This window comes from Folsomia candida, unplaced genomic scaffold, assembly GCF_002217175.1.
Source record: "Folsomia candida strain VU population unplaced genomic scaffold, ASM221717v1 Fcan01_Sc048, whole genome shotgun sequence".
NCBI lineage: Eukaryota > Metazoa > Arthropoda > Collembola > Entomobryomorpha > Isotomidae > Folsomia > Folsomia candida.
Genome location: NW_019091240.1, coordinates 113860 through 137935, shown reverse-complemented (window position 1 = coordinate 137935; position 24076 = coordinate 113860). Strand labels below are relative to the sequence as shown.

General features: G+C 41.4%; 1 protein-coding gene across 6 annotated transcripts in view; it reads left to right on the top strand.

The window, feature by feature from the left end:
* LOC110861989 overlaps positions 1-24076 on the top strand; it is a 51843-nt gene that overhangs the window by 22823 nt on the left and 4944 nt on the right. For 4 of the 6 annotated variants that reach the window (XM_035845162.1, XM_035845166.1, XM_035845165.1 and 1 more), the window contains 15 exons: positions 8390-8537; positions 19351-19557; positions 19869-20098; positions 21056-21228; positions 21301-21436; positions 21816-21899; positions 22235-22293; positions 22367-22428; positions 22508-22596; positions 22668-22773; positions 23007-23101; positions 23181-23240; positions 23334-23417; positions 23485-23581; positions 23730-24004. In XM_035845162.1, the coding sequence (XP_035701055.1) occupies positions 8390-8537; positions 19351-19557; positions 19869-20098; positions 21056-21228; positions 21301-21436; positions 21816-21899; positions 22235-22293; positions 22367-22428; positions 22508-22596; positions 22668-22773; positions 23007-23101; positions 23181-23240; positions 23334-23417; positions 23485-23581; positions 23730-24004 (1905 nt within the window). The remainder of the gene's footprint in view (positions 1-8389; positions 8538-19350; positions 19558-19868; positions 20099-21055; positions 21229-21300; positions 21437-21815; positions 21900-22234; positions 22294-22366; positions 22429-22507; positions 22597-22667; positions 22774-23006; positions 23102-23180; positions 23241-23333; positions 23418-23484; positions 23582-23729; positions 24005-24076) is intronic. The other 2 variants (XM_035845163.1, XM_035845164.1) reach the window with 2 other exon arrangements.

Here is a 24076-nt window from a genome sequence, read left to right as displayed (position 1 = left end):
ATCTCCACGTTGGTCGGTGGATCTTTATGCTGCGCTGTTATTAATAAGTATCGGAGAGAGAGAGAGTGGCTTTATCGACGTCCTCTCCCCTCTCGCTTTCCTGCACTTACAGCTTGTACGCATTGCATAAGCATAAGCTGTTTAATTGTTGTGCAAAGTGGGGACCTCCTAAACATTGTCACTCATGGTAAGCTTGGCTTAATCGCCTCGCGGAAAATAATCTGCAGGGATTTATTTACATGTTCCCGAAACCCTGTTGCATAAAAGATATCTTTATGTTTGTATTTCTATATTGGGAACTCAATCAGCACAGGTGACCAGAAGTGCTGGGCAATAGGCAAGTCAAAATGTGTGTGAGTATCAAATATTTGTGCGTCTTCCTTCTGTGTGTGAAATTGAAATTGTCACCTAAATTAATGAATGTAATCTCTGTACCATGTGGTAGCAAGTAGTTTAATATGGATACTTTCAGCAGTGCATTTGCATTAAGACTCACATTATTTATGAAAAATAGTATTTTATTCAAAAAAACATATCTTCTGAGAACAAAGTATTACTCGTCCTAGCTGTTGTGGTAGAATTGCTAAAAAATTGCGGTACAAAACGCCATAAAATTGCAATCATTCCGTACTCAAGTAGATATTCACGATGGCATCGCAATAACACAGTTCCAAGCACATTGTTGTAGTGCGAGAGTAGTTGTAACATGCATAACTTGAGGATATCCTCATTTCCTTCTTCGAAGTAAGAGCGGAGTGAGAGTGCTGCTGGTGCCAAACTTCCTCAACAAATCACACCGATTTTGTTCATCCATTAAGCAGTCAAATAGAAGGCAGACAAATCCTCTCTCTTTCTCTGACGACGGCCAAAAATCCCTCTACTCTTTTACCTCTCACAGGAACATATTTATATTGCTATTAGAATCAGAGTGTAAAATCACCAAGAACTTTACACTTGCTTGTCGCCCATTGTTACTCACTCTTTGCCGAAATTCGTACCAATCTCACGCTTCCATGGCATAACGAGGAAGCACAAAGAGGAAAAAATCATGACGAGCAAAGTAAAAGGAAAGTTGGATCTGGAGATGAATCATCATTCTCTATTTACCATACCTGCACTTTCTCCAAACTCATAATGCTTTCTGCACACCGTATTCTTTGCGAGATTGAGTCGTAGTTTTTCCTTTGTGCCTCGATTGGATTTCAAAGTCGTTCCACCAACAACATCACCAAATTTCACTTATCCTGATTCAATGAATGATAGTATTTATTCAATTAATAGGCAGGCACCCGGCCAAATGTTCCACGCTGATTGTGCCATTCTTCCCTTGGCAATAAAAGGTAAAGTTAGTGCAACGCGGTTCGTTCCTCTCGCCCCACTCACGACCAAAGCGAAAGGAAGAAGATTGATAAATGGAGCTGGATAACCTGACAGGAGGCGGATTATTGAATTTGCATTAAATGAGAGAAAATATGAGGGAAAGTGAGTGAGGAAGTGGAAAAATGTAATTAGAGTCAGTCAGTCAAATCAGATCGAGGCAAAGTACAGAATATACAATAATGTGTTAGTCTTTCCCATTCCTCTACAATGCAGAGATGCAAAATTCGCCATAAAACTGTAGAGAGAGAGAACTAATCCTTGGCTTCTTTGCTTCATCAGGATTTTGATACCCATCTGAAATTAAGATGCAAAAAAATAGTCTCTCCCCAAATTAGAATAGGGGTCGATGTTCACTGGAATTATAGCTGGTGTTTTTCCTCCCCAAGTAAAAATGGGAGCGAGCTCGATGAAGCATTTTTCTCTGGAAATCAATACTTGAGCAAACTACCATTTTTTAAGAGAGACAGGCAAGATTGCACTTATAAAGGAATGTCGTTTGAAGAGCAGTAGTTTGTAACGAATAGAGCAATTTCCGGTTGTTGGTAGCATGTCGTACGGTGAGAAAAGTTCCCATCCAACAATGCTCTATCCAAGGAATATTACGAGCACGAGCCCTGCAGGAATATGGAAATGGGACATTTTTACTTGCCAAAATTCTTTAAAAAAACACACAAACTTTTTTTAACAACTTTGTCCCGCCACATTAAAATTTTAGCAGGAAATCGGGGCCGTTATGTGAAAAGTCGACAGAAAGAGAATGTTTAGAATTACAAGATGGGCCCAAGAAAAGTAAACTGTTTACCATTTTATTCGGCAAAGTCGTCCGACCAGGAAGAAAAGACAGAGAAGGAAAAATCGACAGCGTTTTTTCAACTCATTTCATTTCATTGCTATTCCTTCTCCTCCTCCGTCGCCATTTGTGTAAATAAGTCGGGTAATAAAATAAAGGCAAATGTCACGTCAGAACCCAGCAATTGAATACTTTTCTCGGAATTTTAAATGCAAATGGGAACAAAAGTAGGAGACTATGAAACACAAGAACTTTTCATCTCTTTTTAGGAAAGGGGAATAATTATTGGATTTATTTTGCACGAAATGGATCATGTCAAAGTGCAAAATTGAGCAACTTTCACCTTATTACGACTCTCACTGGTGGTGGAGGAATAAAAGTGTCCCTACATCCACACGAGTCTGTCGGTGGGGTTCTGTTGTGTTGAGCTTGATCCTTTCCCCAAAAAAAGGAGCAAGTCGTGTGTGTTGTGTTGGTGTGTGTTAAGGACGAGAAGAACAGACCCGAGGGACCAGTTTCAAGCGTCTCTTTGTCAAACGCTAACCCAAACTAAAATGAACTGAGGCACGATTACGTACATTGCGTCGCTTCCTCCTGCCGCTGCTGCTGCTGCTGGCTGGAAAAGTGATATAACACAAACTGTCCAATTTCGTTGCTTCGCAGACAGGCAGCAAATCCTCTCTCTCTTCTTTTCGCATTTTATGAAATGGGTTTCATCACAAAGTAGTAACCCCGCCGCCACTGCTACTCTTCTGCTCGGCACATAAATTTCACATTTCGAAGATCGAGCAACAACATAGAAAATTAGGTTTGCAAAAGTGGAGCCTAATCCCATGTCCTGGACTTTTTAGGTCGTGGATGTCAGGAAATGTTTGTGTCTCCTTCTGAAAGTGTGACCATCCAGCGACGGGGGAAAGGATGGAAAAGTGGTCAGGCAGCGTGGTGATGGTCCTGGGTGCGTTCAGTATATTCAATCGATAAATGATTGTCACTCGTCGGACGACTTTGGAGCAGTTTCTTCTTTCTCTTTACTCAAGTGACTCTGACTCAATGGCTCCAATCCGGATAACTTCACATTCAATTTAATTCACAGGGAGACAGAGAGAGATTCAAACCTTTCAGAGTTACTGGAAGAAGGAGGAGGAAGAACAAGTTGTGGTCGGTGAGGAGAGAAAAAGCAAAGCACGGCAAAGCAAACAAACAAATCCTGAGAAAAGTGGTGAGTCAAGGAGAAAATTCCTTCCAATCCCATCAACAATCACTCATCAAATAATGTCGAGCGAAATGATGGGAGTGAAAGATGAGAGAGAAAAACTTTGTGGTCTCTCTGGTCCTTATTATTATTGCATCAATATATTGGAGACGAGAAGAAGGACCATGATTTATTGGTCGTTGACCTCAATCAAGTTTTAAAGAAAGTTGACGGAAAATCGAGCAATTATTGAGCCTTTTCCTTTAAAGAAAGGACACGAAATGTAGGATGAAAAATTTAGACAATTTCTGAAAGTAGGCTTTTTCATACAAAATTAAATCGTATGAAACAATTTAACCTACTTGGTGACGACAGCCAATGGAATGATTCATGACGATTGCTCCGACTCTTGTGAGCTAGAATAAGTTCCCAACAAGGGTTTCTCCACGATTGGACGAGAACCACAGGGCCAAACTGTAAATGGAGCAAGCAACATTTTCTGCATGCCTGTTGTGGGTGCTTTCTCCACATTCCTTTGTGCGGAGCGAAGGCAGGAACTGGGGGTGGATATCCGTTCGCTGTCTTTGCTTTGTGCCCTTCATAAAACCAATCCAGGCCAAAATATGTTTTGCAGTGTTCCAGATCGGAAAAGGATTTCCACTCGGAGCAAGAAACGTTACGGCACCAGGGCCGATTTTCCTTTCTCCCTCATCGAATAAGGTACAAGTTTATTACCATGTTTCCAACCGAACCGTGGTATTTTGCATATTTGCGAAAAACAACTGCGCCAAGCAGCCAGTTACGGTGTGTATTTACGTTATTACGTATTTAGGTATGAGACCAGTCATATGCACATATCGTAATTAAGAGTAATTATCAACAACATTCATAATTTTGACCCTGTTTCCCTATAAATCCTCACTTAATGGGATTATAGGCTGCGAGCTAAAAAGCTGAATGAGTCCGTATCATCCTCCATACATGCCAACCAACTGCATGCACCCAGTTCAGCATTTGCGTGTAGCATTTCTAATTGCTAAACACCACTCTCTCTCCCTGCTGCCCACATTTCATCATGTTTCTTTAATTTCGTCCACCCACAAAATGTTCGGAGGGTACAACATTTGAACATTTTGATGATTAATCATGAGCAAACATCACCCCGAGGAAAATTATGAAATGGGAAATGTTCAAAGGAATTGCATTCTGTCATGTCCTCTCTTTCTCTCTGGTGAGGCTTGGGAGGAAAGAATAATTCCACTCGACACCACTGCTCTCCGCGTCAGAGAGACTGATTTTGATTTGGCAAGGGTTGTGAAATTAAGCTGGGCAACCAACCAACCCAGTTATGCCTCCATTCAATAATGGCTTTATGTGGTTCAACTCATTTCATTTCTCCATCTGGCTGTCGGAGGTCGATGGCGTAATGGCACCGGGTTTCCGTCAGGATTACAAAAAAAGGAGATGTGGTCGTCCTGGTGTATAGTACATCGTGCTGCTTATTTTCATTTTCTGATCCTCATAGCTCCACACAAATCTCATTCCTTCTCAAAAGAGGTGAACGTAACTGGGCATAAGTTATGCTCATTTCTTCTGCAGAAATACGTACTTTGATCTGTAGCTGTTGTGTAACACTATCCATGTGCATAGCTTCATGACGAACCAATGCATATGTAGGAACGAGAAATGTGTGCCGTTTCAAACGACGCATTTGTCACTAACAAAGCTCTAATTATGACTTTCGCTGATTGGCAAAGGACGTTGAGAAATGAGAGGTGAGGAGAAGCACCTCCCTAATTGGAAAAATCTGCGAAAAAATCCGAGAAAATATTTCCCAGAGAAGACAGACTTCTTCTAATCCTACGTGTTGCTAATAATTTCTAATTACGTTTTCCCATCCAATTAAGGAATGATGAGAGCTATTACGGGTTTGAAAGGAGAGGTGAGCAAGGTGGCTCCATTGTGATGGATCTTTCACCATTGTCGAAAAGTCGTTATACATTTTTCCTCATCTTGTGTAGTAATTAACAAACTTGCCGACGACGGCCCAGTTTTTTAACAGGGACTTGCACAAGTGGTAGTTCATCGGTCAGACATACACAAGAAAGACTTGGTTCCTGTAGTGTCTCGATTTTAATTAAAAATTATTGTAAAACACAAAAACAAGGAGGAAAAAAAGATTTCACATAATGGAGCATAATTGTTATATCGTTATCGCCTTAATGAATGGATGGGAGGAAGACACTGGGAAAAGAGGATTTTAAGTGAAAGTAAATTTCATTAAGATAAATTGTTTTCAGAATAATTAAGAGATGAAAATAGGATCAAAATTAAGCCGGTGTTAAGTAAATCTAGGAAAGTTTGTGTGACGTCACGTCCTCTTTACATAAAAAGATTAGAGTGCTGTGTGCTGCTCTTGACATTGCATTTATTAAGGAATTCCACATGCTGTATCTATCAAGTAAAGAAAAAAACTGTAATTTTTGTCAAGAAACATGAGACCAAGCCCGTTTAAGGCTCGATCTGGAGTCCTCGTATTGAGAGGACGAGGAGGAGGAGGAGGGGCCCTGTCTCGTAATTTACATGTGTTGTCACACACATGAGAGGATACTACGATATCGTAAAAGTGCTTCGGAATTTGGGTAGTGCCAGCACGTTAAGACGAAGGTCAGCTTAAACTAGTGAGTGGATTTGGCATAAGAGCCACTTATCGCTTGCAAGCAAACTGTTAACTTTAAGTATTTATGTGACAAGCATGATGGATTTAGTAGGAAGACGGAAACAGTTGTCCCACCCACTCGCAAATTGTCCTGCCAACGCCAACTGTTTCCCCAGCAGAGGTGGATCTCGGGACAACGCGTTGTAGAAAAAACCCGACACGTTTAGTGAAACAATTTCATCATCCCTATTGCCATTTTATCTGTTTAGCATTTTGCTCGACCCGTTAAAAGTGATTCTGAGAATAAAGAGGAGATTCATCCAAACATGATTCGGCGATGATTTGATGAAACATTGCTCAGTGGAAGGGTTTGTTTCAATTTGGTAATAAATTTATCGGATCAACATCCACCCCGAGATGAAATGATCTCTTGTATGGGTTCATTTTCCTACGAAATGGGGAAAGTTGGCTCGAGTGAAAGAAGTTGCTTAGCAAAGAGAGTGGGTGGCTTAGCGGCGGAGGAGGATGCATTTTATTGGCTTGATTTGATGCTCAAAGTTTTCTTTCTTTCGTGACATGTTTGCGCTGAATGGATCAGCATTGAGCTTGCTTCTGCTCCCACTTTATTCCTATATTCCTTCACAGAAATCCGAACTACTGCTTCTTCCCAAGCCTCTATAACCAATTGTTCCTTTACAGCAAATTCATGGAGCGCTGTATGCACCATACTAGAAACGTATTCGTGGCGCGATGTATCTTAATATACTATACTTTCGTGTACCTATCGATGTTCATATTTGCCTGTAAACTTTACCACGGTGTGTGCTAAATGAAACCTAAATACGTACGTAAATGTCCAACCTCGTAACATAGTCTTAATTGTGGCGTAATTTGTGTAAAACCGACTAAATGTTGTGGTGTGTGCAGCCATTGTAAAAGTGTTACCTGTGCGCAGAGCCGTTTAAGCTAATAAGCAGTACTTACTACTAACTTATTCAAAATCAATTACCATAAAACCTTACATTTACATCATTTACCCATAAATGTTACCACTGAAAACCAATACAGATGTATGTATACCTTCTTAATGTTGTTAGATAGACCTATGTTTTATGTATGTATACCTAACTTACTTACTTATTACCCGTGTGCATTCGCAATTATTTATTCATTCATGTCAAGTAATATACGACTCGTGTATTGTATATACGTATTGTGCACCTGTGATCCGAACCAAACCAGAATCTACATATTTACTTCCATGCTACTACATAACTCTCCTCAGCCGTACACACACATCTCACTGACATATTATTCATTTATCCATCCGAATCCTTCTTCTCCTCTCTCCAACAACAAACGCTGGTTGCAACGCAATCAATGCGTCCCTTTGGCTAGAGAGGGAATAAAAGGGAAAAGAAATTCCTGCTTAATCATACAAAGGATGATGGATGGATGGATGGATGGATTGGTGTACGCGGTCCCCTGCCAAGGCTCGAGATCGAGGGAGAGAAAGTCAAGTCAACTACCACTCTTTTCGACTTTTGACTCTTTCCCCCCTTTGGTCGTCTTTCCTGTCTCTCTTGTGATGTGATGATTCATACGTAACCCAGTAACTTATCCAGAACAGTACACACACACACAATCACTACTGTGCTCATAATATCCATGCATTCCTACACCTTGACTTTCTCTCATCGTACTTGAGAGGCAGCCGAGAGACAAATAATTGATTGTGACCAATTTCCCGAGGAGGAGAGGTTGTGAGGTTGGCGGTGCCAGAATTTGGTGCCCCTTGAATATGTTGGAGTAGCCGAATGTGCTAAAATACTCAAGTGGTTTCAGTCCATGGCCACATTTACGCCCGTCATGCCCACTTAAAAACACGAAAGCCCTTTGAAATCATCACCAAAAATCCAATTTTTTGTCAAATTTGTCTTTCTTGATCGTAGTTAGTTGCTTTATGATGCCCAATATCAGACTAAACTTTTTAAAATTTTGATTTCTTCGATAGCATACTTACCTTGGTCAGGAACTGTTCGAAAATATTTTTTGTAATATACAAAATTGAGTCTCATGTTGGATATGATAAGACAACAATCTAGGATCCAGAAAATTATAAAAATCGGATGAAAATTGAATTTTTCTCAAAAGTTTTCTCAAAAGTGATGCTGTTGATGGTGTGGTTCGCCTTTGAGCGGGTGTGGCGGGCGCAAATGGGGTAAAACCCCCCTTCACGTTTTCGTACATTCCCATCATACTCCAACATATTCAATTGTGAGGGCACCAGAATTGGGTACTGACCACCTCAGAGCCTCTCCTCCTGGTCGAATGGGATTAACTAGAGAGTTGCCTGATTTGATGCCAGGTCAAAGAGCAATCAGCGCTGGATGAAACTGCGCACAACTGTCCAACTATCCGGCGCCATTCAGACGATCCAGCAGAAGAAAGCGCCTCTGAAGAGAGAGGACAGCTTCCTCAAGCGATTCTCCACCCGACAAATCCCCGAAGCGCAGGTGAGTACAAATAAGCTCTCTCACCATTCCTCTTATCTCCAAATGCATACAAATCCAATGACAAGACTTTCTCTCCAACCAATCCACTCAAGAGAGCCAGATAGGAATAAGGCTAGGCTGAAATTTAAATCCGGCAGGCCTTATCCGCGACATAATGTGCATGCTCAGGAGGAAAATTAAACCGTGTCTCAATTTCCGGCCAATGTATATTGTGAATGCTTCCATTATTCCTCACTTTTCAGACGAGGGGGAACTTAATTAGCTTTGTAAATTGCCACACCTTTAATGACAAGATGGTTACCTGAGCGTATGCACATAATAATCTATGTGGTCGATAAGGAGCATGCCAGCGCCCACGTATACGTACCCCTAATGTCGCATAGTGAACCCACAGCAAATAAGACGCTCAAGTGAATTTCATAAGACGATAATGACGGTGATGAGCTCTCTATTAACATCTGCACGTGCGGAACTTTCTTGAGTGGAAAAACGGCTCGGATTAGTTTGCTCAAAGTGGAATAATGGGGCAATAAATTAACTGCGGAAGCATTTTCAGGTGAAGGTTGTTGATGGCGAATTGAGCCTTCCTCACTTCCATTTGTTATTTCCTCCCATTTTTTAAGAGCTGAAAAATCTCACTCTCTTTCTGCCCGAGTGACAGAGAAATTGCTTTAGAAATTTGATTCATTCTCGAAACACTGCATTTCCACGGACATCAAACTCTCATCCAGACTTGCACTGGCAAAAAGTGAAACATGAAGCAGGAAGGAGAAGAAAACTTCATCCTTTCTTCATCTCCTCCTTCCTGTTGTTCCAGTCGAGAAAAAACAAGTATTGAGCTTATCCTTAGTTGGCCACGTGATTGGCTACTTGCTATGGATGTACGTAGCACCACTGCTGCATCTCTCCACTCTCGCAGTATTGCATCACACGTCATTCTACTAAAGGGGGAGCACCGAGTGGAATTGCGAATTAGGATATTTTACGAGAATTTAGGCTGTCTTCCATCCAGGGGAACTTTCCCCATGCAATAAAAAAACTTGTCCCAAAAACTCATGGACAAAAAGGATCAATAAGTCAATAAAGGAGAGAAGAGTGAGACAGACACAGATTGGGGGAGGGTTATTGAATGAGATGGGGAAAGATGGGACACGCTGTGAATTATGTGACGTGAACAATGATATCCTGCGAGTCCAGGACGATACACCTTTCCAGCTCAAATCCAATCAAGTCACGTCTTATTGCATGGGAGCGAAAAGGGGAACGCAAATCAGGCATGTGGATTCTAAACTTTAATGAGAGAAATATTTATTTGCAGTTGCGTATGTGAAAAGCGTGCTTTCTCGAATTACTCTAAATTTTGCACGACAACGCAATTGTTTGCTGAAGGCAATTGGCATACGGGTGTAAATATGCTACTCGTCTCCTGCCAGACATGCACACACACTTCACTTCTTTTGTACGGTAAACACTTGCAATCATCCCCCCGCCTTCCAACCAGCACACCTTTCCTCTTGTGAACTCTGACATTTCATATCTTTTCCTTCAGACTTGGCTGAACTTTGTGAATTGAGCATTGCCAGCACCTCGTCAGCCGCTCCACGTACGTACGACTTTTTGCAGAGAGGTATTTATAAATAAATACCGGGGAAATGGTGAAAGGTGAAAACAAGCTTTCCCTTCTCCAAAATGCACCCTGCTGATTTCTGATTGTTTTCCACTCCTTCAAACACTCAATCACACAAAAAGAAATACAAAGAAAAGATAAAAGTCCTGGTGGAATTTTCTAAAAAATGAGCATGTACGATCCACTTCTGCTTTGTTTCATGGGTGGAGGAGGATGACACCCTGAAATGATTTTGGTGGAGGAAAAGCTACACCAACTATTTGAACATTTACGAATTCTTAGTGCCGAGTAATCCTACACTGCAGCCGGGATGATAGGAGTATGTAGGTTAGTGAAGAGGAGGAATCCAACGGCATCAGTTATCTTGTCATTGTCGCGTCTCATCGTCGTCGTCGTCGTCGTTGAGCACAACACGACAACGTCCTTTCTTCTCCGGATTCCTCTTTCACGGAACGAACCCCAAGTTTTAGAATCGAGAAGCAAGGAGCATTTCCTTCACTTTACGCCTTGTCACTTTCCGTGATGTGGTTCGAATTTGTATTAGGGCGAGACTGCCACCAGACCAGCCAGGCTGCAGAAGGACTTGAGCAGATGCATGGCCATGGGGAAAGCAGAGCTGTCGGGAACGACATCCACCTTGCATGTAGTTTAAAACTGCACTTCATTTATGTCAACCTTGTTTTTGAACATTAAAACCATATCAAAAGATAAGAAGATATACGAGATAAGCCAGTGAGGTTGGTGATGTGCATCTCCAGAGGAGTCAAGATATATTTAGACGGTTCTCTCATCCCATATTTTCTGCTGCTGTCACCATTTTCTTCTCCTCCTCCTCCCAAAAAAAGAAAGCAAGCCAGGACCAAGCTGTTTCCATCCGCGAGGATGTCGAAGAGGAAAAGATACGCAGTCGTTGGTGGCGGTCGTGGTTCGCGGCGGTGGTGGTGGTGGCAGCAGTTAGTGAATTCTAAATGGCTCTGCATGTTGACCCCGACTGGAGAGAGAAATGACAGTTTAGCTGGTGGGGACTGGTGGTATAAAATAAAATGAAGAAAGTGATTTCATATCTGGGTCAGTATTTCTGAGATGAGATTTGCCCCCCGTGCTAAGCCAACTTTAGTGATTTATATAAAGAAGAAGGCAGAGAGAGGAGAGCAAGCAAACTACCAGCGTATGGAATCGGATTGAATTTCCTTATCACAAAAATTATGATTATATGGCGTATATCGGAGAAAGACGAGCCAGGCTTTGTCCATATGGCACACATTCTGTTTAATGTTTGAGACGCTTCATCGTCATCTCTATTTCTAGTCCTTCTCTCCACATCGCATCCGTGCCTGCTGCCTGCTCAGGGGTGGTATTTAGTGCCTGCCCAGTAGTGGCGTGTAGCAGGAGTGGTTAAGTTGGCGTTGGTGGTTTTGGCGTTCCCTCGTAAAAATCAATTACGACTGTTTATCAATTCTTGAACTGGATTCATCTCCTTATCCGCCCGCTCCCATGTATTATTAGCGCCATAAAAAGCAACAGATTGTATATCTCGCGAAAAAATGATGTCATTAATTGTTAATTGAACGCATTCTCGACTTTTATTCTGGACCTTGTAAACCGTTGGATTAAATTATGCCTGGGAAGAAGTACATCCATACGCTACTCAGTGGCCAAATGTGCAAGTAAAATAAATCCGTCATAAAAAAACTCGACTGTTTATCCCTCACACCTTTATATTACTTGATGTTTGTTGAATTACGACGCTCCATCAATCCCACTTTTACTCCTGGACACCCATAACGTACGATGCTCCTACGTGCACACGGCCATTTATCCGGAATAAATATAAAAGATGGTAAAACCAAAAATATGGGCCATGAATAGGGTGTGATTGAGCTGTTTGTTTCCCGATTAAGATTTAACCCTGGCCATAAGCTGATGGTGGAGAAGGATTTGGTGGTCGTAAAGTTTGAAATTGTGAGAGCTCTTTTCGACCACACTTGCTCTATTTTATCAAACCAACTCGTCGTCGTCGTCGTTGTCCTTCTGGAATCTGGGGGAAGGCGAAATTGAATAGGTCATTGGACCAAGTTGCAGCCGTAGGTATGCACGTCTAACCTAGCCACCATGCATGCAGGGAAGAATATGGATCGATACCACACCGCCAAAGAGACGCGACCTCAGTTTTGATGATGACACCACCAACTAGCAAAGCCAGCCGTATCCTCTGCATCCACATCCTTTCTCTCCAGACTTTCTCTCTTCGTGGCGGTGGTGGTGGCGATGCTGCTTGGTCGGCTCGTGGGTGCATGGATGATACAAATGCAAAAGTACTAGAGAGAAGAAGAAGAAGAAGAAGAAGGAAGGAAAAAAGTTGTGGAATTGTTCTCTCTCCAACATCCCCATTATTGCTGAATGAGGGAAATGGAAAGTTGAGGCTGATGAGACAGTACAGTATCGCGCGACCACTTTCTCTCCTTCCAGATTCTCATCTCAACTGCTGGTCACTTTTAAAGATTTCGTTTTCACAAAACGAAGAGAGTTGTAATCTCCAAAAGTGCCAAATCAGTAGCCCCGTCAATTCGTAATAGATTTGCCACTACATAATTCAAAATTAGTTACAAAATGCCAACCTGGTAAAACTACATAAAACCGTTTTTTTTGTTTTAAAGGAAACCGAGGAAATAAGTTTGTTTTACCACTTAAGACAAATCGGAATAATACGTGAATAAAATTCTCGAAGGAGCTCTCCATCCCGACGAAACCTTTCTTTTCATCTCTTTTGCATTGGGGAAAAAGTAGGAAACTTTCTCCTGAAGTAGATCCTCCCCTAATCCTGTGGGATGTCTCTCTGGTGCTCCTTAATGTATGCACATGTATGGAGTCGCATGCAGTGAGTGTTGGGGAGAAATCCACTCTCACCGGTTTCTTACATACGTGAAACGGCATACCCACCTCTGCTCGAGAGCTCCCTCGAGTTTGGCTTAGAGGAGAAAGGCTGAGAGATTGAAATCTCTCCACAATTGCAGTGTGTGGCAGTCATCAAGGAGAAAGCGGCTCGCCACAAACAAAAGTAATTTTGATAGGATCAGCATTATCTTGTCACCCATACGAAGAGAGGGGAAAGATTAAAAAGTTGTGACAGGGGAAGAATGCTTGCTTGCTTCCCTGCTTGCTTGACGATGACTTTTCTCCAAACCCCGTTTTCCTTCCTCGGCTGACTAATGAAACTGTGCCAAAATTGAGAAACACATGCCGCATTGTGAGCCATACCACAACATTTATTGATCGGATCTCTATCGGTTATTGGGCAATCGAATCGAGACCGTCATTGGATCCCGTTAATAAATGATGACAAAGTAGGACTCCCAATATGTTGGGTATGCGAGGGTTGCATGCTCCTACTCCTACGGGAGGCTATTTCTGGCTGGTGGAACGTATGTACATACGTATTAAGAGAGATAGAAAGGGCAATTACCCAATTATCCGTTCATGGGTCTCCTCGTCAGACTGCTTACTCTTATGCAACTCCAATTCAAATGCCTGTCTAATGCCGGCATAATACACAATTCGACAATTCCATACTTCCACGTACTCTGGAGAATAGGGCAACATTTTAAGGAAAGATGCCGGAACTTTGACAATAATGACCCGTTCTTTCATTGTCTCCCTCTTTTGTTGTATTCAGATCCGTTTGTTGTTCCCATTCTTTGGTTCTTATCCTTTACAGTAGGCAGGAAGTGATCCCTGTGAGAATTTGGCCGCTTGGTTGCTCATTAGCTAAAACCCTACACATCCAGAGAGATGGTGACTCCGTGGATGCACACATGTAGCGGATTGGGCCTGGTTTATTTAGCTCGCTTACTTATTTGGCCCAGAGTTTGTTGACGACAAGGCTTCGTCTTTGGAATGAAATGGGTCCAAATTTTCAGTTTATCTCGTCAAAAATGAGACCATGCCATAGGTATCAAGTTGAAGACAGGGAAGTCGAGAGAGATAATTTACATAATGGTAGCCAATCTGAGGGAAGCTGTGCCCAGCTCAGATTTGATTTTGAAGTCGAGTACCAATTCCCTGCTGATATTTTATTCATGTGCAAAAAGACTGGAACCACCATCTTCGCTCTCTCAATCCCGAAAGGGTAATCTATATCTAAGAGCAAGAGGAGCGAGGATTTCGAGCAGAATCGTACCAAATCAAACCGACGATGCTTGTTGGTTCCTTATTTTCCTCGTTTGGCAGATGCCCATACCCCACGTTAAATTATTTCGGTCGGGGTTTTGAATACACGTCCACATCTGGAGAGCGACTTTTAATTCCATAATAGGAAAGTCGTGTAGTTCCATTCTGCAGAGCGAAGGCTGACCAAACTGACGCTAGACACGAGACAAGTCAAAGCCGAGCACTTGGTGGGGTTTGCTTGGTGGAGTGGATCGTGTAATGTTGGTAATAGATGAAGAAGAGGGCATCATCCTTTCCGGGTAGACAGGAGAGATGACGGTACATGAATTATACACACTCTCGAAATACCATGCCAGGCAGGCGGATAATGCGTACAATGGGCAGGACAATTTGAGACGGTGAGAGTCGCAACTCAATATTTCATTTTATAACCATTCCCAGAATAAAACTAGCCAGAGTTTAAAGCCATCAAAGATGAAATATAGTTATCCACTCTGCCTTCATCTTTCCAGTGGATGCGACGATGGGGGAGAGGAGGAGGCTTGAAATATCTACGTGTGCTCTTACAGGATGAGAGAGAGAGAGAGAAAGAAGGTATTGATTCGGTGGGAAGAGTAACGACTGGTCAAACCGGAATAAATTTCGAAAAGCATAAAAACTTGTAGTCGAGAAGTACTGGGTTCAGTCAGGTCCAGCGATCTCATCCGTAATGTGCTGCTCCATTGTTTCCTCTGGGCAGAGACCTGCCTACGTACATGCACGAATTAAAATCCATGTACAATTCCATGTGAGTCGAGGTTGTTGAGTTGTTCGAGGGAATCAAGGCCAGCAGAGAAAGTCTGTTCATTCTCCAGCCTCGCATCACTTTCAGTCGGAACGAGTGACATTGATGGCGAATGGTGATGGTGGAGTGGGTGGGTGGACATTAGGATCGCTTGGCTGAATAAATGCTTGTAATGAGTCTGTCTCAGGTTCAAGGTCGCATAGCCACAGCGCCACACTTGGTCATGAAGATATGAAGATTTCGAACAACAGGGATGGCTCAACACCTCCTCGTCCGTCCGACTCGTCGTTAGGAATAACGAGAGAGGCGAGAGAAAGTTGGTCGGTGGAGGATGACGAGGCTTCGTGTGGAGAGTATCCAAATGGTGGGAAAGCAACAATGGACCATGCACCCAACTGCAATGGTCGATTAAACCTGGCCCATTATTGTCTCTTCTCTCGGGATGACGACAGTTAAGGAAAAGACGAGATTTTCCTTAACTGAGACGGCGTGGCGTTACAGTATTCCACAACCAATTCATTCATTCATTCGGCCACTTGGCACATTCTCAACTGCTGAGAAAATTGCTCCCAAGGAAGAAAGGAGAGGAAATGGCGGTGGAATAACACTTTTCTTTCCAAATCGTAAAAACGCAAGCGACAGAGAAAGAGAGAGAATGGAATGATTTTCCTATTGTCTTGTCCTCCCTGCATTGGGGCATGAGAGGAGGAGTGGAATTCCTGGAATGGGATCAGCGGGTGGTCAGTGGCAGGTTGGATTGGATGGCTGGAGTTGGACGAGGAGCTGGATGCACGACAATAATGTGTGACACAGATTTACAAACACTCAGGTCCAAGTGGGGGTTTTGGCTTTGACGATGACGGAAGAAGAGTGAGATTAAATGAAATTTTGCAAGCCCGTTGAATCAAATGGGTAATTACAGTCAGGAAGTGAATCCGCCCTTCAATTAGCCTTCCGTGAATGAATCGCATAGGAAGGATTATATAAGAGCCTTATCTCTCACTGCACAGCTGCTAAAATCCACCATGTTTAATTAAATATTACACATTTCAAAATTCTCAAATTTTCATTGCTGTCGACATTTGGGTGGCGTAATGTTTCAGCCGACTGACAGGAAAATGAGAGGCTGTGTTCCATTCATAAAGCAAACCTCGTGTTGAACCCTGAACTTTCTCCGCAAGTCGAGGGACGGAGAGGGAAAGGATGGAGAAATGGTCGGGCTGAGGAGTTGAGGAGCAGAAGTGGAGAACCAGTTTAAATAGTTTAATACGATTATTACTTGTGCATTAGGACGAAAAGATGATTAAGTTACTTTATTCCTCAATTCTCACTCTGACACTCGCTTCCTGATGAATTTTTAATTCAAAAAGTTTCTTCGTTAAAGTAACTAAAGTATGAAAGGTGCACGATGGTAATGTGCATGGGTCGTTACATTATCAAGAGTCACCACCGCTCATAGTTAGCCCTCTACTCACAATGCGATGGTGTGAAGTGTAACCCTCCGATTTGGCTGAAATTTTAAAATTAGGTGGTCCAAGCCAATACAACTAACGTTTCTTCAGGCAGTTTGTGCGATGGTGAGAGTTACTCAAAATATTTTAGGTCAAAGTTCAAAAAACGACCGACTTTTTTCAGGCGGAGTGAGAAAACTCCACTTCCATTCTCTTCCCCTCGCTTTGATTTTCACTCCGAAAAATAATTCATTTCAACAATTTTAAATTTAATTTTTTATAGAAAAATATTAATTATTCATTCCACATGTGACTATATGATTATTTTCATAAAAGTCCACAAAACAATACGATAAACTGCACCAGCTGAATTTGATGAATGTGGGATTGCCACAATTCAGGTCGCAACTAATATTTTTTTCTCTAAAACAAACTTCGCTTACATTTTTAAACTCGGGCTTTTCGTCATCACCCCATGATCCGCTTGAGTACCAACAATATCGAATCACAGGAGCATTTAAAATATTAATATATAATTGGATATTAGAATAACCAACGCTTTCGAAATGGAAAGCAAGTTAAGTTTTTCCATGTTTATTTGCCGTTGGCGAATTTATAAATTAACTTTTATGTAAATTTGTACTAGAAATAAGTAAAAATCTCACTTATTTAATTATAAATTAAATTAAGTATGTATAATGCGTATTAATTGCTCTTTAAGCTATAATTACTAATGTTTATTTTTTATTATTTTGCATCAAAGCTTGTGCTTGAGCATGAAGGCGTATGCATGAGCGAGACGCCTGAATAAAATTAAAGCGAGGGGAAGAGAATGGAAGTGGAGTTTTCTCACTCCGCCTGAAAAAAGTCGGCCGTTTTTTGAACTTTGACCTCAAATATTTTGAGTAACTCTCACCATCGCACAAACTGCCTGAAGAAACGTTAGTTGTATTGGCTTGGACCACCTAATTTTAAAATTTCAGCCAAATCGGAGGGTTACACTTCACACCATCGCATTGTCAGAGAACAAGTGAGAGATTCTAACTAAATGCGCATCAATTTGTGCAAGTAATCAGAAGAAGAAGAAGAAGCAGCAGCAGAATGCAGCCCGTCCAGGCGAAATTCTTCTTCTTCTTCTCAGCATGTGAAAACAGAGAGAGAGAGACACTTGGTTTATTTGATGGGGAAGAATAGATAAGAAAATTACTGCCAGAACAGGCTGCCATTATATTTTATTTTAGTGCGATTCAACAAATTTGAGATTTTTTTCGTCCTGCTGCATATTCAATTATACTAATGAACCAGAGAAGTGTGTACAATGGGGTAGAATTCGACTCTACCTCTCGTGTCTTGATTTTATAAAATGGAGTGAAGAGTACATAAGTGAGAAGAAGAAGGGACTCCTCTCGCTTGAGGGCTCCACTTAAAGACAAATTCTTTCCAGACCTTGTTCATAAGTTTGGGTGATAGAAAGCAAGTTTTTGTAGAATTTGGTCTGTTTTTATGGCCCGAGGAGAGGAGAGGAGACAGGCCTGGCTCATGTTTCCTTCGAGGAGCTACTACTGGAGAAAATGAGATACCTCCTTCAATACTTTTGAGGAGAGATGAAAAATGCTGGAGAATGGGGAAACCTGTTATAGGGAAAGTAGGGGACAAATCCTGTTGTATTATGACAACCAGTTGGTGATAATGTGGATTGCAATGAATTTATGATGGCAGCAATATTTACCATTTATCAGAAAACTAAGGAGAAAAGTCAAACCAAGCCAGCAGCCACTTCCTGCCACTTTCTTCGCAGAGCTTGAGCACTTGAGCAGCAGCAGCAGCAGCAAACATATTCAAGGAAACTTGATCCAGGTCCAAAAGTGAAAAGTAAAAGTGCTCTCCAACTAAACGGGACGCAGCAGGAGTTGATTTAAGACCGGGGGTAGCATACTTTCTCCTCCCCTCCGCTACATTTTGCAACACAATACCCACGTATATTCGTACAAAGAAAGCGAACGGAGGAAGGGGTGCACTGCGGGCATCATGTCTGGCCGAGGAGATAGGCATGTTGCATATACGCATAGTTGGAAAGTGGCAAAATCGTGGTGGGTTATCATCAATAGGTGAATCGCTCTATTCCCATAGTTATGCAAGTAGACGATGCAATTATGTATTACATAAGTGGTGGAGGGCATGTGATAACCTCGAGCGGATTTTCCCCATTCGGTGTAATAGGAATTATTCGAAATTCTACCAACCTTCCGAATATTTGCAAAACAGACTTAAAATTCTACCTTGAATGAAGTTAGTTGTTGCAGCATGGGATGCACACTTGCGTTAGTTTACGTGTACCAGAGGAGGAGGATTGAGATTGTCGAGTTGTGAGTTTGTGAGAACTGTGCTCAATCCGAATTCGGGGAACATTGCTCCATCTCGGTAGTGAAAATCCAACCTATGGCCTCTGATGCATGGAGAGGGCAGAGCTGAATCGGCCTCAGCCTCAGGTTTTCCAGCAGGAATAGGAAAGTGAGACAGCGGATGCCTCTCGTCTCAACTTGATCCATCCAACAGAGTAGCAATTACACGTAGTTGCAGAATGTGGATTATAATTTTAATAGTCAACAAACAATTAAAATTGGGTGGATTGTGGATAGTTGAGAGAATGATCTTGTCCACTCTACGTGAAACATAGCTACAAATGTACCGTAGATTTTTATTATGTTAATTAATTAATTTAGTTTGTGAAGAGATTGACCTGATGTGCGAGTAGTAATTGTTCTTATTATTCGCCAATTGCAGGAAACTTTTGAGATTGGAGATGACGACGGATCCGGTGGAGGTGGTGGGGAATGGTCGAAACAGGGGAGGAAGAAGCGACGCAGTCTTCCACGGTCCGTCGTCAATCCGGACAGCAACTTCTTTTTCTATTGGCTGATGCTCCTGACGACATGTGTCCTTTACAATCTCTGGACACTTATCGTGCGGCAGAGCTTTCCAGAGCTTCAGGTAATCCCTAAAATACATGGTTTGTTAGCATTTTGTCCGTAAGCGTTGGGTGTACTCACGTCAATAAGTTCTAACAGTTGTAATCCTGCAATCCTTGGTAGAGTTGAACCAATTTCTTTGCTAAATCTAAACTAATTGTTTAAAAAACACCCAGAATTTTACATAAGACAACTTTTGACAACTTAATTCAGTGTCAGACCATAAAAAGCTCTCAAATAATTTGCCAATTACAATCTCAACGTCGTTTCAAGTGTAGGACACGATTGTTATTTCGAATGCTTACCTTGTCTGTTTATTCGTTTGAACCTTAGGCGAATGCCAGACTCTTCTGGATCCTGTCGGATGCATTTAGTGATATCATATTCCTACTGGATGTCGCCGTCCAATTTCGTACCGGCTACTTGGAGCAAGGACTCATGGTTTATCAGACAAAGAAGCTCGCCAAGCACTATGTCGGATCTAAGCCATTTTACCTCGACCTCTTTTCCCTCCTCCCCACTGACCTCTTTCAACTCTACTTTGGGGTCAACCCCATGTTCAGGTTGGTTCCCACTCTACCTTGTCAATAATCTAGTCAAATTAAGAGAACAGCATGTCTTGATTACAGCTTAAACGGTTCCAAGTGACATCAGTTTGTTAAAGAAAGCTGTTATTTTTAAATGTTTACAATGGAGTAACAAACTCCACCTCGAAGAGTTCAACTATTTTAATAACCAATCAATTAGGCTTATGTAAGTACTTACATGATAAATACTTAGGTAGGGAAAGTGAGCCTATGTACATATTTGCTGTCAGTATATCCAATATATTTTGCTATAATAACCTTTAGCATTTCTAAATATAACAAAACAAACAACAGCAGGGGCTTTATATCGTCCTCACGTCTTACCCAGCAGGTCGTCCAAGTCGTTCTGTGAGTAAAAGTCAAGCTCGAAATAACTGGTAAGCTCCCAATCGCAATGCACACGTTTCCTGAGCAAGTGGTGGTGCGAGAGGATCGTTTACTTGGGTCAAATTTCCATCATGTTTCAAAATTAAGACCTTTCAAAACAATGCCCACACACACACACACCAAAGTGAGTGGATCTTAAACATCTTGAACTAAAGTCCAGTGGTGTCATAATAGGGTAAGAATAAAATGTATGCGCAGGGGTGTTTGGGAGCTACTTGGTTTCGCTTAACTGGTAATAATGTATTTAGTTCCCTACAATTACGATTTCACCCATGAACGGATGGTTGGATACGTGAAAGACAGCAGACCTCAAACTTATCCTTAGATTGTCTCATTTGTACTCGCATTAGGTTGCGTACTATTGCATACTGGGAGGTAGAACAGCTATTTGTTAGTAAAAGAGGAATGAGGCGTGAAATATGGTGACAAGACGAGTGCAGGGTGGTTGTCATTTTTAAAAACCCACCGCAACATGCACACTAACAATATGTAATTTGGTTGTGATGTGTGTAGAGAAATGCTGACTGGTTTTCTTTGTCTTTCTAGATTTCCTCGCTTCCTGAAAGTATATCGAATCTATAACTACTACTACATGGTGGAATCGAGAACCGTGTACCCTAACGTTTGGAGAGTAGTAAATCTTATCCACATTTTACTACTACTTGCTCATTGGTTTGGCTGTTTCTATTACCTCATCTCTGAAGCGGAAGGATTCGAAGGTCACTACTTTTTTTACTTGGTGACAAATATTCGCGTAAACTTGAGCATAATTGTGACATGATGTCATGCAGGTCATTGGGGGTATCCCAATCCCAACAACTTTTCAGAGTTTGCCCCCCTCACGAGAAAGTACCTGGGCTCCCTGTACTGGTCAACGCTCACACTCACGACGATTGGTGACCTTCCTCCTCCACACTCCAATTGGCAGTGAGTTACATATAAAACTAGAGTCTACGTCGACATAAGTATGCAAATATATCCTACCAGTTAGAGGAGAACTTGAGAGCAGCTTTGCATTTGTATGTCGTATGTAAAGCTCACTCAAAAAGGGTCGGATTCACTCCCAAAATTATTCTCATGCAAAATTATATTAAGCTAGTTTTAGTTTTTGCGAAATTTAAGTATTTTTTGTTAAATGATTTATATTACTTATGATTTGCTTTAAAACTATTTTACTTTGTCGTAACTGCTTTGTACTTGAGTATTTAAGTTTGCGTGTGTATGGCCTCGTAACAAATGGTGGCATAAATAAATATGCATTTTCGTTGAATATTTTGGATTAACTACACTTTTTGTGTTCTTGAAGAAATATGACGACGAATAACATAACGGGGCGACAACGAGCACAAAGTTATAAGTCGAGACTTCGCTACATGAGCAGTAACAGTGGGTTAGTCGGTTCATATTTAGAATTATGCAAACCTAAAAATCTCTTCTGATTTCTTGGATGCTGTTCAGTAACGAATGTTCAATTCAAAGTGAAGTCATTACTAGTATGGTCAGATTATAAGTAAAAACTAAAATCCATGCGTCAATTTGTCCGGCTCCAAGAAATGACTAGAGATGCATATGAATATTTTTGGGAGTTGGAACCGACAAGTAGGAATGACACCAAGTAATTTTACATGAATTAAGAACAGCTTCCTAATGAGAGAAGAGATTTTTGGTTGAATGCGAACCCCTCTGTAAAATTACAATGTTTTAAAAATGCTTGTTTTGTCCCAGGTACCTTTTCACCATTGTGAGCTACCTTATTGGAGTCTTCATCTTTGCCACAATAGTTGGTATGCATTTTTAGTTGCAAAATATTATCTCGTCTCGTGATATCCAATCCAATGACCTAACTCTGTTTCATAGGACAAGTCGGAAATGTGATTACAAATAGAAATGCAAATAGACTCGAGTTCGAAAGGCTACTGGTGAGTGACAATAATTTAATGACCACTTTCTTCACACCTCAAGTCCAAGTGTTATTACATTACACAATTTCATGTTCAGGATGGGGCCAAGACATACATGCGTCATCACAAAGTTCCACGCAACATGCAGCGCAGAGTGCTTCGGTGGTACGATTATTCCTGGTCCAGGTAAATTACTACTTTCAATGGAATCGTTCATCTAAAATTATGAACTTTTTTTTATATCAATGCCCAAACAGAGGAAGGATTCAAGGTGGAGGAGATATCAATACAGCCCTGGGACTCCTCCCCGATAAGCTAAAGACTGAGTTAGCCCTCCATGTTAATTTGAGTGTTTTAAAGAAAGTTAGTATTCCATACCTTACAAACTACGAGTACCCACGTCATCTTTGTTCATTTGTAAACTTTGTAAGTTTTCTTTGTAAACTTCAATCAAGGGTAAAGGTTTCACACTCAAGTTACAGACTCTAACTTACAGTAGAGATTTTTGAACAAGTTTACACACGGACAAAGTAGTTTGGCGTGCTCTTACTTGAAATCAAAAACTGGGTTGAACTTTTTATTTCTCGATGTGCTAGGTCACCATCTTCCAAGAGTGTCAACCAGAATTCCTTCACGACCTTGTGCTCAAGATGAAAGCCTATATATTTACTCCGGGAGATCTTATCTGCCGGTAATTGACATTTTAAATTGAGTGATTGATGAACAATTTATGAATAAAAGTGAGGAAAAATAACAACGTTGCGTTTCAGGAAGGGAGAAGTAGCTCGGGAAATGTTTATTATTGCTGATGGGATACTAGAAGTGATAAGGCGAGTTTCACAATCTTAACTAGAATGCCCTCAGATATGTAGATACGCACAAGTCGAATATCATGCTTTCTCATCTGTTTTTGAAATTTACAGTGAAACTGGAAAAGTTTTAACCACGATGGAAGCCGGAAATTTTTTTGGGGAGATTGGTATTCTAAATCTGGACGGATTGAATAAGTAAGAAAGATAACCATCTACATATTAAGATATTCATTAATAATAAGCAATAATCAATTCAACATAGACGCACAGCCGACGTCCGATCAGTCGGATACTCTGAACTATTTAGCTTATCACGAGAAGACGTCCTCGCCGCAATGAAAGATTATCCAGAAGCTCAAGTAATTTTATCATATTTAATTGTTGAAATATCGACTATTTTCTGTTAGTAAAAAAGGAAAACGTTTGTGAAGCTGAAAAAGCTTGTAATCTTCATGTTATTTATGTTTCAAATTGGGAATAAATATGTTTGTTTACTTTGACCTGAAGGAAATACTTCAAACCCTGGGTCGCAAGAGGCTCATGGAGGCGAGAAAGTCATCCGGACCGGCAGTACCCAAGAAGGTGATCGAGCCTAAGAAAGGATCTCCCGTCCCAGGCGTCGTAACGTCAGGCCTTATTCAGAGTTCAAGTACCTACTCCAACAAGGACGTTGTCGCCGTGGAGGTAGACACCACCACGAGGAAGAGGATCGTGGAAAAGTTGCGCAGTGATGTGAAAGGGCTGAGAAATGCGATAAGGAGAAGTAGAAGGAGCAATTCTAGGTTGGTATTTAATTTATCGTGCGAAGTGCAATTGTACATTGAAACGGAAGTTTGGTGTGCATTGTGTCAATA